Raw genomic sequence first — 17,348 nt, 5'->3', positions numbered from 1 at the left:
ATCCTGCCAAAGGGAGTCTCTCGTCATTATCCCCACTCTCTGTCTCTTCCCTCCCTTTCCCAAGCAGCTTTTCCACAATTCGTTGCTTCTCCTCGTTTGTTACCCAATGTGGAAACTTGCCGATTGTTTTTGAAAAGTTTATATAAATAGTGGCTGGTATTCTCCAATCCCGTTGTCGCTGCCAGCTAGAACAGAGAATTTGGCGCTCAGGAAAATCCGTATTCACTGCAGCGGGACTGGAGAATCCCGACTACTGGCGAGCATGGAGAACTCCGGCCCAAACCTATAGCTACTCCTCTGTCTCCCATGTTAGCGACCTCCTCAAAAATGCAACTCACTTTTGCACTGATCCATTCGACCCTCTGTTGGTCAGTTCATATTCCTGGGTCACTCTGAGGGTCAGTGTGGTTCCTGGGTCACGGGGGGTCAGTGTAGTTCCTGGGTCACTCTGGGGGTCAGTGTGGTTCCTGGGTCACTCTGGGGGTCAGTGTGGTTCTTGGGTCACTCTGGGGGTCAGTGTGGTTCTTGGGTCACTCTGGGGGTCAGTGTGGTTCTTGGGTCACTCTGGGGGTCAGTGTGGTTCCTGGGTCACTCTGGGGGTCAGTGTGGTTCCTGGGTCACTCTGGGGGTCAGTGTGGTTCCTGGGTCACTCTGGGGGTCAGAGTTGTTCCTGGGTCACTCTGGGGGTCAGTGTGGTTCCTGGGTCACTCTGAGGGTCAGTGTGGTTCCTGGGTCACTCTGAGGGTCAGTGTGGTTCCTGGGTCACTCTGGGGGTCAGTGTTGTTCTGGTCACTTTGGCAGGGCTGAATGTGTGAATGAGATTCTCCAGAACATTTCCCAATCCCAGGATTCTGTGCCACCATCTCAAGCCTTTGCCAGAGGGCACGGTGATACACTCCCGGATTGAGTCGTGTGGAATCTTGTTTTGTGCGCTATCTCTGTGCTTTATCTGTAAAATACCCACCCCCTAACCACAGGTAATCCTCCTGGGTGCCTGAGTTTGGAAAGTTTACCTCTGTGGCTGCTCTACTGTTGAGGTCTTCACTGCTAAGGTTGATCATGTCATCATCTTTAGCAAGCCCACTTGTCGAGGATCATCTTTTGTGGTTTAAGTGAGATATTTACATTGACTGTAGCTCTATCAATGATTTATAAAACTGTTCTAAGCTTCCAGTCTCTCCCACAGTGAGGGTCTGGCCATGGGCTGGTGGAGATGGTGAAGAATTGTTGCCCTCTCTTCCTATCTCTCTCATCATTCTCCCTCAGTCACTGCTCTTGTTGTTGGGAAGGTCTGGAAACCATTTCCTGGAGAGAGGGAGCATGAGATGTCCAAGGGCACTGTTGAAGCCTTCCATGCCTGCTGGGCACCACAGGGGCTGGGGTGTGTTATCCAGCCCTGTAATCACATTTTAATTTGATGCTTTAAGTTTAATTCCTATTTTATTGTTTGTTTTGGGTGGTTCCATTCTTTTTGGGGACTGCCCCTTTTGATTTGTCCCTCAGCTAATTTCATTTGGTTTAATTAGAGTCACAGAGGTTTACAGCATGGCCCTTCGGCCCAACTTGTCCATGCCACCCCTTTTTTAACCACTAAGCTAGTCCCAATTGCCCACATTTGGCCCACGCCCCTCTATAGCCATCGTAAACGCTTTTTAAAAAACAAAGTTAACAAGAAGAGGGACAGAATGTTTATTTGTCCCTCAGTTGATTTGATTGAGTTTAGTGGTTTTACCAAAAAGATGGACGTCACTCCTGGCGATGAGTGGCCATTGTAGTCGCGATGGGCAGCAGCTTCCCATGTGCTGACGTGAGTGGCTCAGACCCTCATGAAGGCTTTGAGATTGTCTTTGAGTTGTTTCCGGTGTGAGCCGGGCTCCCTGGCCTCGCTCTGAACCCAGTCCCTGTTTGAGCAGCCTTCAGTCAGGTACCTGGACAACACGTCCCGTCCATCCCAGAGGCTGTAAGATTATCATTGTCTCCACACCTGGCAGCTCAGTGTCTTGGGCAACATTCCTGTTTGCTCCTCTGCTCTCCCAGTTCCCCCTCAAGCAGCATTGATGCTATTTTTGGGCCTTCTTGTGGCGTCTATAGGTTGTCTCAGCTTCACCACTCTGGGGAAGGGTGGAGAGAACCACAGACTGTCGGTTTAGTGCTGGATTTCAGATCCCCATTCTCCAAAACCCCAGCAAGTTTTTTAACCAAAGGCTGAACTCACATATTGAATTTGATGGTGTATTTCACCATCAACATCAGCCTTTTGGGAATAGACTTGTCATTTGCATAGTACCCAACATATAGCAGGAGAATGGTGAAACTATTCACTACCATAGAAAGCAGTTGACACCAAAACATTGCCTGATTTGGAGAAGGAATTAGATATAGCAGGGATATGGGAGGAAGGGGGGGACGATCAGGATGTTGAATTTGATGATCAGCCATGATCAAACTGAATGGTGGAGCAGGCTGGAAGGGCTGAATGGCCTCTAGTTACTATGCTTCTAGTTACTATGAAATGGATGATGTTTGAGAACATGCACACTGTGACAGCAGGAACAACACTGACCCCCAGAGTTTTTTAAATTCATTCATAGGGCACAGGTGTTGCTGGCTGGGCCTAGCATTTATTGCCCATCCCTAGTTGCCCTTGAAGGGCAGTTGAGAGTCAACCACGTTGCTGTGGATCTGGAGTCACATGTAGGCCAGACTGGGTAAGGACGGCAGATTTCCTTCCTTAAAAGACATGAGTGAACCAGGTGGGTTTTTCTGACGATCGACAATAGTTTCACGGTCATCAGTAGATTCTTAATTCCAGATATTTTTTATTGAATTCAAACTCCACCATCAGTCGTGACAGGATTCGAACCCAGGTCTCCAGAACATTAGCTGAGTTTCTGGATTAATTGTGTAGCAATAATACCACTAAATGACTCACCAAATCAGGCTTTTGTCCAATTCCCTTCTCACTTTCTCTTGAATCTGTTTCCTGTTTCAGGCAGTATATTTCAGGTCACAGAAATTTGGCATGAATTTACAATCTGTAACCTTCCTTCCCACCTACCACTGGAAATCATTTCTCCTGATTTATGCTACCAAAACCAATCAGGATTTTAGAAACCTCTTATCGTCCTTTAAATTGTCTGCTCAAAGGAATTGATGAAGAATAAGAAACTGATTAACTCTGGTAGTGGCAGCTCCCAAACAAAGAACAGTGAAGTGGATGTTAACAATACTTGCCTTGTTTCTCAATGAATATGAACTGAATGAAGTCTATTCAGCTGGAGCTGGGATTACAGTTTCTGAATCGCACTGGGCTATTGTGAGAAAATCATCCCAAGATACCTCCTCCTGTTGGCTGTCCAGTTATCCCGGATGTACAGAGTGAGGATACGGACCATAGCGCAGGCAATGCAAACTGTCACTGATGTATAAGGGGGTGTCCTCCAACCACTGGGATTGAGGCAAATGGTGTGGCAACAATGTGAGGGAATTTCATCCAATCCCATGCTGTCCTGGGAGTGTTTGATGGGGACAGTGTAGAGGGAGCTTTACTCTGTATCTAACCCCGTGCTGTACCTGTCCTGGGAGTGTTTGATGGGAGCAGTGTAGAGGGAGCTTTACTCTGTATCTAACCCTGTGCTGTACCTGTCCTGGGAGTGTTTGATGGGGGACAGCGTAGAGGGAGCTTGACTGTGTATCTAACCCCGTGCTGTACCTGTCCTGGGAGTGTTTGATGGGGGACAGTGTAGAGGGAGCTTTACTCTGTATCTAACCCCGTGCCGTACCTGTCCTGGGAGTGTTTGATGGGGACAGTGTAGAGGGAGCTTTACTCTGTATCTAACCCCGTGCTGTACCTGTCCTGGGAGTGTTTGATGGGAGCAGTGTCTAGGGAATGCTTTTCTCCTGCGAAATGCTTTGGGACCTTTGCTTTTTTTGCAGTGAAAATTGCGGGGATGGGTTCGAGTGAGAGTGTGGAGTATTATGTGGACAAAGTTAATGGCTTTTAAATCAACATAGTGTCATAGAGATTACAGCATGGAAATAGGTCCTTTGGCTCAACCTGTCCATGCCACCTTTTTTTTTAACCACTAAGCTAATCCCAATTGCCCGCGTTTGGCCCACATCCCTTCATACCCATCGTATCCATGTAACTATCTAAATGCGTTTTCAAAGACAAAGTTGTACCCACATCTACTACTACCTCTGGCAGCTTGATCCAGACAATGTGTGAAAAAATTGCCCCTCTGAACCGTTCTGTATCTCTCCCCTCTCACCTTAAACCTCTGCCCTCTAGTTTTAGACTCCCTTACCTTTGGGAAAAGATATTGACTAGCTAGCTGATCTCTGCCCCTCATTATTTTATAGATCTCTGTAAGATCACCCGACACTCCAGGGAAGAAGTCCCAGTCTATCCAGCCTCTAACATATCACAGTCAGTGTGAACAAACAATTTAATGGTCATAGCATCAAAGTTTGTGTGGTTTTGGGGCGCAGTGACTAGCATCCTGACCTCTGGGACAGATGCTCTGGGTTCAGCTCCCACTCCAGGATTTGATGGCCATGTAATGTGCATTGTAATGTCGCAAAACAGGTTGGTTACCAACCTGTAAATCCTTCCAATACACCCGGTGACAGGCAGTGAGAGAAGGAGAGTTTCTTCACCATGCCAGACTGCAGAAGGCACTGCACTGTACTATTCCAATCTAGTCTCTGATCACCAATGCCCATTTAGGGCAAGTTACATAAAGGAGGAGGCATGAAAATCAATCCAACCCTAACCCATAATGATTGTCAATTGCGTAGAATATAAGGCACAGAAACAGGCCATTCAGCCCGAGTCCATGCTGGCACGTATGCTTCAGTTGAGCCTCCTCTGAGCTTTGTACCAGTAACCCTTGAATCGTGATACCCTTATCAAACCTCCCCTCTGATCTATTTCTAACTATTCACTTCAATCGCATTCTCACCACTCTCTGGATAAAGATGGTTCTATTGAATCCCATTTGATATCTTGGCGATGGTCTTATGTTGATTACCTCAAACTTTCCTCTTCCCAACCAATGGAAACACTCCTTCTACTTTACCAGAATTTGTCACAGTTCAAAAGATCTCAGCACTCAGACCCAGGCAGTTCCATCTTTCCTGATTAATAAAACCTCACATTACCATCCTTGTAAATCTTATCCGCACCCTCTCCAGTGCCTCGATATGTTTTATTACATGACAATTAGAACCACGTTTTGTATTCTGAATATGGTCTAAGCATGGATAGAAATTTCATCGAGGTTCTCGACTTAATTCTATCTGATAAAAATGTATCCAAGCTCCTGGTTTGCTCTTTTCAACGATCGTGTTAACCAGGATCTTGATGGGATGGGTTAGAGGAAATTGATAGGATCCGTACAGTACAGAGGAGGTCCTTCGACCCTCTAAGCCTGTGCTAACCATGATGCCCTAACGAAGGGATATGGGGAGTGGGGGGGGGGGGAAGGAATGGGGGAATCAGGATATTGAATTTGATGATCAGCCATGACCATAATGAACGGCAGAACGGTCTACTCCTGCTTTTAGTTCCTATGTCACCAGGTTCCTCTGTTCCCACACCCTCCCTTTGCGATTGTGTCTGTTGTGTGGAATTGGGCAGACATGTTACCCAGGTGCCTCGACTCACAAGAAGGATAAAATTCATTCTGCAATCAGCCCACAACAAGTCCCTATTACATATTTAATTCATTAACTCTTAATTTCCAGAATAACTTAATACTTTATGATATCTGATACTGTGTTGATGAACTTGCCCGAGGTGCTGGACCCAGGTTCCTGAGCTCTGCTGCCTCTGGGACTCAGGGTCCTCTTCGCTAAGGTTAGTCTCTCACACCCTCTTCCAGCGTCACTGGGTCTCTGCCTAGTTTTCACCGGGTTTTTGGTGGGGGGGGGGTGGGGGGTGGGGTAAGGATTCACTGGGAATGGGCCTCCTGATGTCTCTTATTTCCCTAGCCACATCCTTCTGGGTATCAGCTAATGGGGTTAACAGCACCCAATAGGGTTAGAAATTCCATAAATGGAGAACACCAGGGCCCCGTTGTCCACCCTCAGGAGCATGTAGACCTTCTCCAGGTACAGTCATAGTAAGAATGGGTGGTGCCGGAGTGTCAGGCTGAAACTGAGGAATACGCAAACATGGTCCTTATTCGATCAGGTCTGAACACCCCCCAGTTCCAGCCTCCAGGGCATGACCAGGCTTGCTATTTCCTGTGTTTGTGATTTAAACTTGGCAGGAATTCCAGTCTGGACTCACTGCAGGGTAAAAAGTCTGACAACACCAGGTTTTAGTCCAACCTATTTATTTGATAATATACTCACTAGCTTTCGGGGTTACCCCCTTCGTCAGGTGAATGGAGAGTTCTGGCCTCAGACAGAGCATATATAGCACAGACAGTTTAGAGATTACTGATTAAAATGCGAATCCTTACACCTAACCTGCTGTTCAAGACCTGAAGTGGCTGATAATGTGAGTGGAAGGAGCACTGATCACAGTTTAAAGAGATGTGTATTGTCTCCAGACAGTACAGTAAGTGAGGTTTTGCAAACCCAGGCAAGTCATGGGGGTTACAGATAGTGCGACATGAACCCAAGATCCCTGTTGAGACCGTCCTCATGTGTGCGGAACTTGGCTATCAGTCTCTGCACAGCGCAGAGTCGCTGAACAGAGACTGATAGCCAAGTTCCGCACACATGAGGACAGTCTCAACAGGGATCTTGGGTTCATGTCGCACTATCTGTAACCCCCATGACTTGCCTGGGTTTGCAAAACCTCACTTACTGTACTGTCTGGAGACAATACACATCTCTTTAAACTGTGATCAGTGCTCCTTCCACTCACATTATCAGCCACTTCAGGTCTTGAACAGCAGGTTAGGTGTAAGGATTCGCATTTTAATCAGTAATCTCTAAACTGTCTGTGCTATATATGCTCTGTCTGAGGCCAGAACTCTCCATTCACCTGACGAAGGGGGTAACCCCGAAAGCTAGTGAGTATATTATCAAATAAATAGGTTGGACTAAAACCTGGTGTTGTCAGACTTTTTACTGTGTTTACGCCAGTCCAACGCCGGCATACCCACATCCTCACTGCAGGGGCCATTGTTTACTGTTAAATTTAGCTTGCTCAATTCTGTGTTGGGCCTACTCCTCGGGCCGCTGGCTACCTGTCCTGTCATTTACAGTATCTCCTCCCTTTCTACCAAAATGTATCAGTTTACACCTCTCTGCAGTAAAATGGCTCCTGCCCCTGTGCTCCTGAAGACTCATCACTATCATTTCAGTTTCAACTATTGGCGTCACCAACATTCAAGTCCAGGTGATTACTATGGATGAAGAAAAGCAGTCATCCAAATACTGACCCCTGGGGAACTTCACTTGCATTGATACAGTCCTGTACACCAGCTCCCAATACTGAACGTAAGAACATAAGAAATAGGGCTAGGTGACCTCCCCCTGCTCCTTCGAGCCTGCCCCGCCATTCAATAAGATCATGGCTGATCTGAAGTGGATCAGTTCCACTTTCCCGCTTTCTCCCCATAACCCTTAATTCTGTCATTGATCAGAAATCTACCTACCCATGACAAACATATTCAATGAGGTAGCCTCCACCACTTCAATGGGCAGAGACAAATGAATAATGCTAACCAATACAGGAGTAAACAAAAGCACCTGATTATTTTTGGTGGCTCAGTCATCACCAGCTTTCTAATAATTGGGTGCTATCAGCAAGGTCAGCATATACTACCTATCCCCAATTGCCCTTGTATTGAGTGGCATGCTGGGCATTTCCAACAGACACTTTGCTCTGGAGTCACACATAGACCAGACTGGGTAAGGGTGGTAGAGAACCAGATGGGCTTTCATGGTCATCCTTAGAATTGTATTTCCAGATTTCTGTTGGTCATCTACTGTGGGATTTGAACCCGGATCCCCAGAGCATTATCCTTAATCCCTGGATTCCTAGTCTAGTGGCAATACCACTACACCACCACCTCCTCTATTTCAAGCTTCTTCTCCTAGCCCAGTTGTTTACTGACAAAGCAGAACCAACACTGCAATAAATATGATTTATCTATTCTTTGCAAACCCTGATTTGTGTGGGGGCAAGAAACAACATGAGGGGTACAGTGAAGTTTTTTTTATTATTAGTTACAAGTAAGGCTTACATTAACACTGCAATGGCCAGCACCTGTTCAGGTCACTGCACCTCACCCGCACATCTTTCAAAATGTGGGAGGAAACCCACTCAGGCATGGGGAGAATGTGCAGACTCCACACAGTGATCCAAGCTGGGAATTGAAGCCAGGTCCCTGGCCCTGTGAGGCAGCAGTGCTAACCACTGTGCCACCCCCTATTTATCCCCTGGTTAACCACTGTGCCACCACACCACAGGGGAATTTTGTTGGGGGGGGGGGGGGTGCATTGAAGAGAGGAGGCAGAAGCTGGGATGAGAGCAGCATTTGTTAGCTTGCTAGGCCATTTCAGGGGGCAGTTGAGAGTCAACCACATTGCTGTGGTTCTGGAGTCACATGTAGGCCAGACCAGGTAAGGACAGTATATTTTTTCCCTAATGAACCAGATGGTATTTACAGCAAAATGATATTTGCCATGGCCAATTTAAACAGTAAGCAAATTGAGTTTAAATTCCTGTTAGTTAGTGTGGTGGGATTTGAACCAGTGTCTCCAGTTCTTGCGGGTCGAACCAAGCAAACAAACTTAAATTACGTTCGGACAAAGAAAAAGGGGGGCGGCTCCCCAAAAGGAGGGGGAATGGCCCAAACAGAAACAAAAAGTACAAAGGAAACTTAAGACACGTCAAATCAAAATGTGATTGTCAGGGTCTATAACACACCTCAGCCCCTGCGGTGCCCAATGGGCACGGAAGACCTCGACTGTGCCCAAAGACATGACCGCCGTGATATCACCTTCTCTGGCAGATCATGAACCAGACTTCAACCCAAATCATTAGCCACACAATCAGTCCCATCATTGTGCCGCCAGTGAGTCTCCCTCACTGCTCTTCCCCAATTCATAACTATCGTGGACTTGTGTTTACCTACATGCCCAAGATGTGTGGGTTAGGTTGATTGGCCATGCCAAATTGACTCTAGTGTTGGGGGATTAGCAGGGTGAACCTTCGGGGTTGCAGGAATAGGGCCTGGATAGGATTGTGGTTGGTGCAGACCCAGTGGGCTGAATGGCCTCCTCCTACACTATATTCTATGAAATGCACCCAGAAACTAGATTGAGCTGCATGCTGGGAAATCCATAATCCTTTGCATTGCTACATAACATTTAAGAGTTTGTTTTTTTTTACACAAGAGGGGCAATGGCTACATTTGGAAATGGAACATATTGGTTGTGGAACCCAGTGAGGGGAGTGACAGAATAGGCTGGTAATAGCTAGCACTATGGGACCCACTGGGGGGGGGGGGGGGGGGGTGGAATTGTTGGGACTCAAACATTCTACTTCCCCCAGCTAAGGATAGAAATTTCCACATTTAACAAAGTTTAAACACTGAAATCAAAACCTACAAAAAAGGGAAGCCAAGAGGAACAAGTTTAAACTGTTAAAAGGCAACTTCAAGAATCTGATAATTGACTTAACTCTGCACAGTAATTTCATATTTCCCCTCCTGTAACATGGTGACATCTGTATTTCCACTTAGTCCACTTTTTTTAAACAGATAGAATCACCATCTCCACTGTCAAAGAAACTCAACTTATTTTACCCCAGTCTATCCAGGCAATGATTTGATTTATTGTCACATGTATTAACACAGTGAAAAGTATTGTTTCTTGCGTGCTAAACAGCCAAAGCATACTGTTCATGGAGAAGGAAATGAGAGCGCGCAGAATGTAGTGTTACAGTCATAGATAAAGATCAACTTAATGCGAGGTAGGTCCATTCAAAAGTCTGACACAGCAGCAGGCGAAAAGCTGTTCTCAGTCGGTTAGTTCGTGACCTCAGACTTTTGTATGAAAAGTCAGCTCTTTTCTCTCCTCACAGGTGCTGCCAGACCTGCTGAGATTTTCCAGCATTTGCTCTTTTGGTTTCAGATATCGGAGGGGCTTTGTCGCTCTACAGCTCCTCAATACACCGGCAGGGGCTGGGGGACGGTCTGTTCTTCCAGACCCCAAACTAAGCACTATTACTGCACTGGGACAGGTGGAAGCAAAGTATTCCCTAAGCTCTGTTCGAAAATAACAGTCCACACAGGTGTGTGTGTCCTTGAAGGGCTTAAAGGGAGATGTCATTATCTCATTGCAGTCTGTGGGTTTTTGTCGTCAAAAGTTGGCTCATAATTCACCAATGATTGGGACTTGGAATTCAAAGTTTGACCTTTTCCCCAGCAGTCTCACTGAGCAAGCTTCCCCCCCCCCCCCCCCAGAAAAAGACTAAATCCAAACATCGCATTTCATAATTTTATTTCAATTCGCCCCCTCCACAAACAAATAAAAGTTCCAAAACAGCGATTAAAGTGCTAAAACTACAGATACATTAAACATCTGATCTCCATGGTCAAAAACTGGGATAAAGATCCACTGAACAGCAAAACAAATCAAAGTGTCCCTCTTAGGAACCAGTCTCCCGTTACCGGAAAGCCAAATAAAACCAGAGAGAGGAGAGAAAACGAATCTAAGAGCAACTCTCCAGCCTCGGGGACAGGGACCCGGCTATTGCTGGACTGGAAAAACCAGAAAGAAAAAAATCCCGAAAAGCAAACAGCTGCTGCTCGGAATGCAAAATAAAGATTTCTCCAGAGCCTTCATCCATTTAAACTAACAGATCGGAACCATTTCCTGCCGACTCGGCAAATTACAAAGATAAATTGAACACACACACACACACAAAAACACAAGATGGTCTATCCGGCAAAACGGAATCCACAAAACAAGAGCGGATTTTCTGAGCCCGAATCTTTAGCCACAGTTCTTGGGTCTTTCAAACTCCTGCGATCGATCACATCAGCGTTACAATGAAATAAAGGGAGACCAAAGACTGGGTCCATTGGCTGCATTCAGATATCCCCCAAAATACCCCCCTCCCCCGCCAAAATAAAAATCAGAAATTGCTCCAAATCATTCAAAGCAAACCGCATTGCCTCATTTTTTGGAGGTCTGAGTCTTCTTCGGTAAGAGCACGGCCTGGATGTTGGGCAGGACGCCTCCCTGAGCGATGGTCACTCCTCCCAGCAGCTTGTTGAGCTCCTCGTCGTTCCTGATGGCGAGCTGGAGGTGGCGGGGGATGATGCGGGTCTTCTTGTTGTCCCGGGCCGCATTGCCGGCTAACTCCAGGATCTCGGCCGACAGGTACTCCAGGACGGCGGCCAGGTAGACGGGCGCCCCGGCTCCCACTCGCTCGGCGTAGTTGCCTTTCCGCAGCAGACGGTGGACGCGGCCGACGGGGAACTGCAGGCCGGCCCGGGAGGATCGGGACTTGGCCTTAGCCCGGGCTTTGCCGCCGGTCTTACCGCGTCCAGACATCACAAATAGCTGCTCCGGGGATACAATAGAACAGCCGCCTGGATACAATGTAACGGAGCTGGATACAGTGTAACAGAATCCGGATACAGTGTCACAGCCAATGGAACACACACTAACCGCTCGTCAATTTCAGCTACAATGTAACAAACAAGCGGCGCGGCTTCCCGCACCCGCACTGGCCCCGCCCACAGCCCCACTAACCCCGCCCACACAGCTCACCGCCTATTAATAACCAGCTCCACCTCACACACCCCACAGCCATTGGGCAACTGCAGGCCAACTCTCTCTCCCATTGGAGGGCATTTGGATCCTTCATTTGCATATTACCGCATATGGGAAGGCCTCATTGGATTGGGGAGGCCGGCTGCTCTTCGCTGAGTGTGTCGGGGAGGGGCTTCTCCCATCCTCACCATCTGCTCCTGGTGTATCTGGGACGGTACACCCCATCTACTTGTGTTCCCTGTTGTATTCTCACACCTCGCCTCTTTCTTTTATTCCCTGCACAGTCTCCTGCCCTGGAAGGCGAGCTGATGTAGTAACATATATTCGGTACCATCAAGTGATGTTCTATGGCACCCTGCGAGACATGGCCACAAAGTCTGAGGAATAAATAGTGACAAGGGATTTGATTAGAGGATTTGTAGCTGCAAACATTAATCCAGGATGGTGTGTTTCTCCTCCCTGGGTCAGGGATGTCACTTATTTGATAGGATGTGGGTGTCGCTGGCAATGTCTTTGATGTGATGTGATTTATTATTGTCACATGTATTAACATACAGTAAAAAGTATTGTTTCTTGTTCGCTACACAAAGCATACCGTTCATAGAGAAGGAAAGGAGAGAGTGCAGAATGTAGTGTTACAGTCATAGCTAGGATGTAGAGAAAGATCAGCTTAATGCGAGGTAAGTCCATTCAAAAGTCTGGCAGCAGCAGGGAAGAGGCTGTTCTTGAGTCGGTCGGTACGTGACCTCAGACTTTTGTATCTTTTTCCTGATGGAAGAAGGTGGAAGAGAGAATGTCCGGGATGCGTGGGGTCCTTAATTATGCTGGCTGCTTTTTCCAGGCAGCGGGAAGTGTAGACAGAGTTGATGGACGGGAGGCTGGTTTGTGTGTTGGATCGGGCTACAGTAACGATCTTTTGTAGTTCTTTGTGGTCTTGGGCAGAGCAGGAGCCCAGACCAAGCTATGATACAACCAGAAAGAATGATTTCTGTGGTGCATAAAAGTTGGTGAAATGCCAAATTTCCTTCACAATTATTATTTGTTGCTCATCCCTAATTTCCCTCGAACTGACTGGCTCACCACATTTCAGGGGCAATTAGGAGTCAACTGTAGGCCTGGAGTCACATATAGGCCAGACCAGGTAAGGATGGCAGATTTCCTTCGTTAAAGGGGCATTAGTGAATCAGATGGCTTTTTCCAACAATCGATGATAGTTTCATGGTCACCATTACTGAGACTAGCTTTCAATTCCAGGTTTTATTGATTGAATTTAAATCCCACCCCTGAGCTTTAGCCTGGGCTTCTGGATTACTGGTCCTGGGATATCACCATAATACCTATGTCTCTCTCTAACAGGTGGAGCCCCCCCAGGGGGAAGGGTGAACAGCCAGCAGTTATGGCCCACATTGCAATCAGAACTTCACTAGCTAGGTAGCAAATTAGCAAGCAGGACTGTAAAGGAGCAATATCTAGATCACTCTTAGTACCACTAGCAGCTTCTAGAAGCTGCATTAACCCCGCCCACTCACATCATTGCCTATTAATGACCCACTGCATATCACAAACCCCTCAGCGATTGGTCAGCTGTAGGCCAATTAGGCGGGATAAAGCAGATGAATGTGCGACTGGAAAGTTGATGCAGGAGGCTGGGCTTTAGACTCTTGGGACCAGCCCTGGGAAAGCTGGGATCTGTAAACCAGGTGCACGACACCTGAACAGAGCCTAGACTGAGTTCCTTGCAGGGTCATCTGGGGAAGATTTAAAATAACGTGGAGGGAGGGTGGGAAAACTATCTTTCTGGCACTGGTTTTCTTTGTAAGAAGTCTCACAACACCAAGTTAAAGTCCAACAGGTTTATTTGGTAGCACAAACCACTAGCTTTCGGAGCGCTGCTCCTTCATTGGGTGAGTGTGAGTTTTGTTCACAAACAGGGCATATAAAGACACAAACTCAATTTACAAAATAATGATTGGAATGCGAGTCTTTACAGGTAATCAAGTCTTAAAGGTACAGAGAGTGTGAGTGGAGAGAGGGTTAAGCACAGATTAAAGAGAGGCTTTCCTTCTAGCAAAGCTGAGAGCTGCTCACCTTCTACCTTCCTGTCACCCACTACTGTGAATTCAGTTAAATACAATCACAAAAGTCTTCCTAACCTAAAGGTGCCCTGGTTGCTAAGTAACCACTCATTCCTTCTCCAAGATTTTATTTACTTTCAGGACTGTAAACTCTCTCAGTACAATGAGAACACAGGCTGAGCTGAAACCAAAACCCCCATTCATCCAAATACCTTTGTCTAATATGAAATAACCGTAGGTTTAGTCTTCCTTGCACATAAACACTAAATTACACCCACTTAAATCTAGACCTTATTTCTAATATATAACAGTACAACTATAGATTTTTCTGATGACACTCACACAGTAAATGGGGGAAATAAAGAAAAAGAAAGAGGTTTCAGGGTATGACCACAATAAAATATAAGAACTGGTTTGATACGTGTCCAGAGTCCAGAAGCAGAAGTCAGCTGGAATGTTGCTTCCAACGGGAGGTTGGCTGATTGCCGAATACTCCATCTCCCACGAGAAAGGTTTCTATCGCAGGAGAAGGAATGTAGAATGAGTTAGTCTGGAGGCATGAGTCCCCAGGTTCCAGCAGTTAGCCGCCACCAGCTTGATGGTAAACAGCACAGGATGTTGCCTGGTGTTCTGTTCATGTGGTAGGTCAAACCGTAACTGCTGGAATTAAGTTCCACCAGACAATATTACAGTGCAGCTCGGGGAAGGACAATATTACAGTGCGGCTCGGGGAAGGACAATATTACAGTGCGGCTCGGGGAAGGACAATATTACATTGCAGCTCGGGGAAGGACAATATTACAGAGCAGCTCGGGGAAGGACAATATTACAGTGCGGCTTGGGGAAGGACAATATTACAGTACAGCTTGGAGAAGGACAATATTACAGTGCAGCTTGGGGAAGGACAATATTACAGTGCAGCTTGGGGAAGGACAATATTACAGCGCGGCTCGGGGAAGGACAATATTACAGTGCAGCTTGGAGAAGGACAATATTACAGTGCAGCTTGGAGAAGGACAATATTACAGTGCAGCTTGGAGAAGGACAATATTACAGTGCAGCTTGGGGAAGGACAATATTACAGTACAGCTTGGAGAAGGACAATATTACATTGCAGCTTAGAGAAGGACAATATTACAGTGCAGCTTGGGGAAGGACAATATTACAGTGCAGCTTGGGGAAGGACAATATTACAGTGCAGCTTGGGGAAGGACAATATTACAGTGCGGCTTGGGGAAGGACAATATTACAGTGCAGCTTGGGGAAGGACAATATTACAGTGCGGCTTGGGGAAGGACAATATTACAGTGCAGCTTGGGGAAGGACAATATTACAGTGCAGCTTGGGGAAGGACAATATTACAGTGCAGCTTGGGGAAGGACAATATTACAGTACAGCTTGGGGAAGGACAATATTACAGTGCGGCTTGGGGAAGGACAATATTACAGTACAGCTTGGAGAAGGACAATATTACAGAGCAGCTTGGGGAAGGACAATATTACAGTGCAGCTTGGGGAAGGACAATATTACAGTACAGCTTGGAGAAGGACAATATTACAGTACAGCTTGGAGAAGGACAATATTACAGTGCAGCTTGGGGAAGGACAATATTACAGTACAGCTTGGAGAAGGACAATATTACAGAGCAGCTTGGGGAAGGACAATATTACAGTGCAGCTTGGGGAAGGACAATATTACAGTACAGCTTGGAGAAGGACAATATTACAGTACAGCTTGGGGAAGGACAATATTACAGTGCGGCTTGGGGAAGGACAATATTACAGTGCAGCTTGGAGAAGGTCATGTGACATCCTTCCTCGACGTGGGGCACAGGCTGTATATTCCCAAGGCTGGGATCTTGAGGTATTTAACTGGAGTCAGGATCCCTTTGCTTTGGGAGACACTGGTTTCAGGTCTCTATTCTAAAGCATTGTTTCAGGGCTGCTAATGCTTCAGCCATTGGCATCACTGTGGGAGATTAAGACCTGCAAAGGCGTGCCTTTGTTCCAGGGTGCCAGGAGCAGACTCACCATCCCTGAGGTCACTTTGAAATTGCTGCAAGGCATCAACTGACCAGCTAGAGCCATTCAGTTTGCTTGGCAATTGTCCATTTTGAACAGCACATGAAAAGATGTGACTTTATAAAGTGTTTGAGTTGATGAAGATAGCTATACAACCCCAGATCAGGTACGGACAACAGGTTCCATTCCCAAAAGGACATGACTGAACCAGTTGGGTTTTTAACAACTATCCAACAGTTTAATGATCACTTCAAGTGACACAAACATTGTACAATGCTGAACGAAAATGATCAAACTGTCACAATGTGATTCGATCTTACATTCTCCAGAGTTGCAGATTCTTGGCCCAGTAAGGATTGGACAGGAGATGATAAGTCAGTTGGGTCAAATGACTGAACGGTAGCTGGTTCATTGTAACAAGTGCTAAGATTAAAAAGCTAACCATTTGAAAATTCTTGGAGGTCACTGAGATAGGGTTTGAATGTTCGCTGCAGCTGCTGAGGAAGCAAGAGAAACAAGGCAAGGATCAATTCTTCTCTCAGCACTGGAACTGCTTCAAGAGTATTATTCTGAGCTAACAGCGTGTCAGTCTGTGTAACCATTCCACCAACAGACTGCACACGTCAGCAACTCAAAGTGAACGAGAGGTTACACTCAGCTGTCTTGCTGAGGACCTGAATAAAGAAGGATTTGTATCTCTGTTATTCGATCTCCAGCATCTGCAGCATTTTGCCTTTACGTTTTTGCATTTCAATAACGCCTTTCACATATATGGAAATGCAATTCAAATAATCATCTGGTTCAGTAATAATGGCTGCGTGATAATTATTGGCCGGGATATTGGAGAGAATTTCCCCACTCTACTTCGAAACATTGGCTGTGGGATCTTTTACCATCACTGAACTTTAGCTTCATGTTTCATCCGAAAGGCGGCACCTCTGACAGTGTGGCACTCCCTCGGCACTGACCCCCTGACAGTGCGGCACTCCCTCGGCACTGACCCTCTGACGGTGCAGCACTCCCTCAGTACTGACCCTCTGACGGTGCGGCACTCCCTCAGCACTGACCCTCTGACAGTGCGGCACTCCCTCGGCACTGACCCCCTGACAGTGCGGCACTCCCTCGGCACTGACCCTCTGACAGTGCAGCACTCCCTCGGCACTGACCCTCTGACAGTGCAGCACTCCCTCGGCACTGACCCTCTGACAGTGTGGCACTCCCTCAGCACTGACCCTTGACAGTGCAGCACTCCCTCAGCACTGACCCTCTGACAGTGTGGTGCTCCCTCAGTACTGACCCTCTGACAGTGCGGCACTCCCTCAGTACTGACCCTCTGACAGTGCGGCACTCCCTCAGCACTGACCCTCTGACAGTGCGGCACTCCCTCAGTACTGACCCTCTGACAGTGCGGCACTCCCTCAGTACTGACCCTCTGACAGTGTGGCACTCCCACAGCACTGACCCTCTGACAGTGCGGCACTCCCACAGCACTGACCCTCTG

The 17,348-nt window shown here is 46.9% G+C and overlaps 1 protein-coding gene across 1 annotated transcript; it reads right to left on the bottom strand.

Annotated features, from left to right (window-relative positions):
- Positions 1 to 10,453: 10,453 nt before the first annotated feature.
- On the bottom strand, positions 10,454 to 11,712 carry LOC145363058 (histone H2A). Its single transcript, XM_080218630.1, has one exon. The coding sequence runs from the start codon at positions 11,527 to 11,529 to the stop codon at positions 11,149 to 11,151; it is 381 nt and encodes a 126-aa protein (XP_080074756.1). The 5' UTR covers positions 11,530 to 11,712; the 3' UTR covers positions 10,454 to 11,148.
- Between the last annotated feature and the right edge of the window lie 5,636 nt (positions 11,713 to 17,348).

Source organism: Carcharhinus amblyrhynchos, chromosome 3 (assembly GCF_965287045.1).
Source record: "Carcharhinus amblyrhynchos chromosome 3, sCarAmb.v2.hapA, whole genome shotgun sequence".
Taxonomy (NCBI): Eukaryota; Metazoa; Chordata; class Chondrichthyes; order Carcharhiniformes; family Carcharhinidae; genus Carcharhinus; species Carcharhinus amblyrhynchos.
This window is presented reverse-complemented; position numbering and strand designations above follow the sequence as displayed.

What these genes read in the sequence shown, in the direction of transcription:
- LOC145363058 (XM_080218630.1), bottom strand. Translation starts at nt 11,529, where the DNA reads ATGTCTGGACGCGGTAAGACCGGCGGCAAAGCCCGGGCTAAGGCCAAG.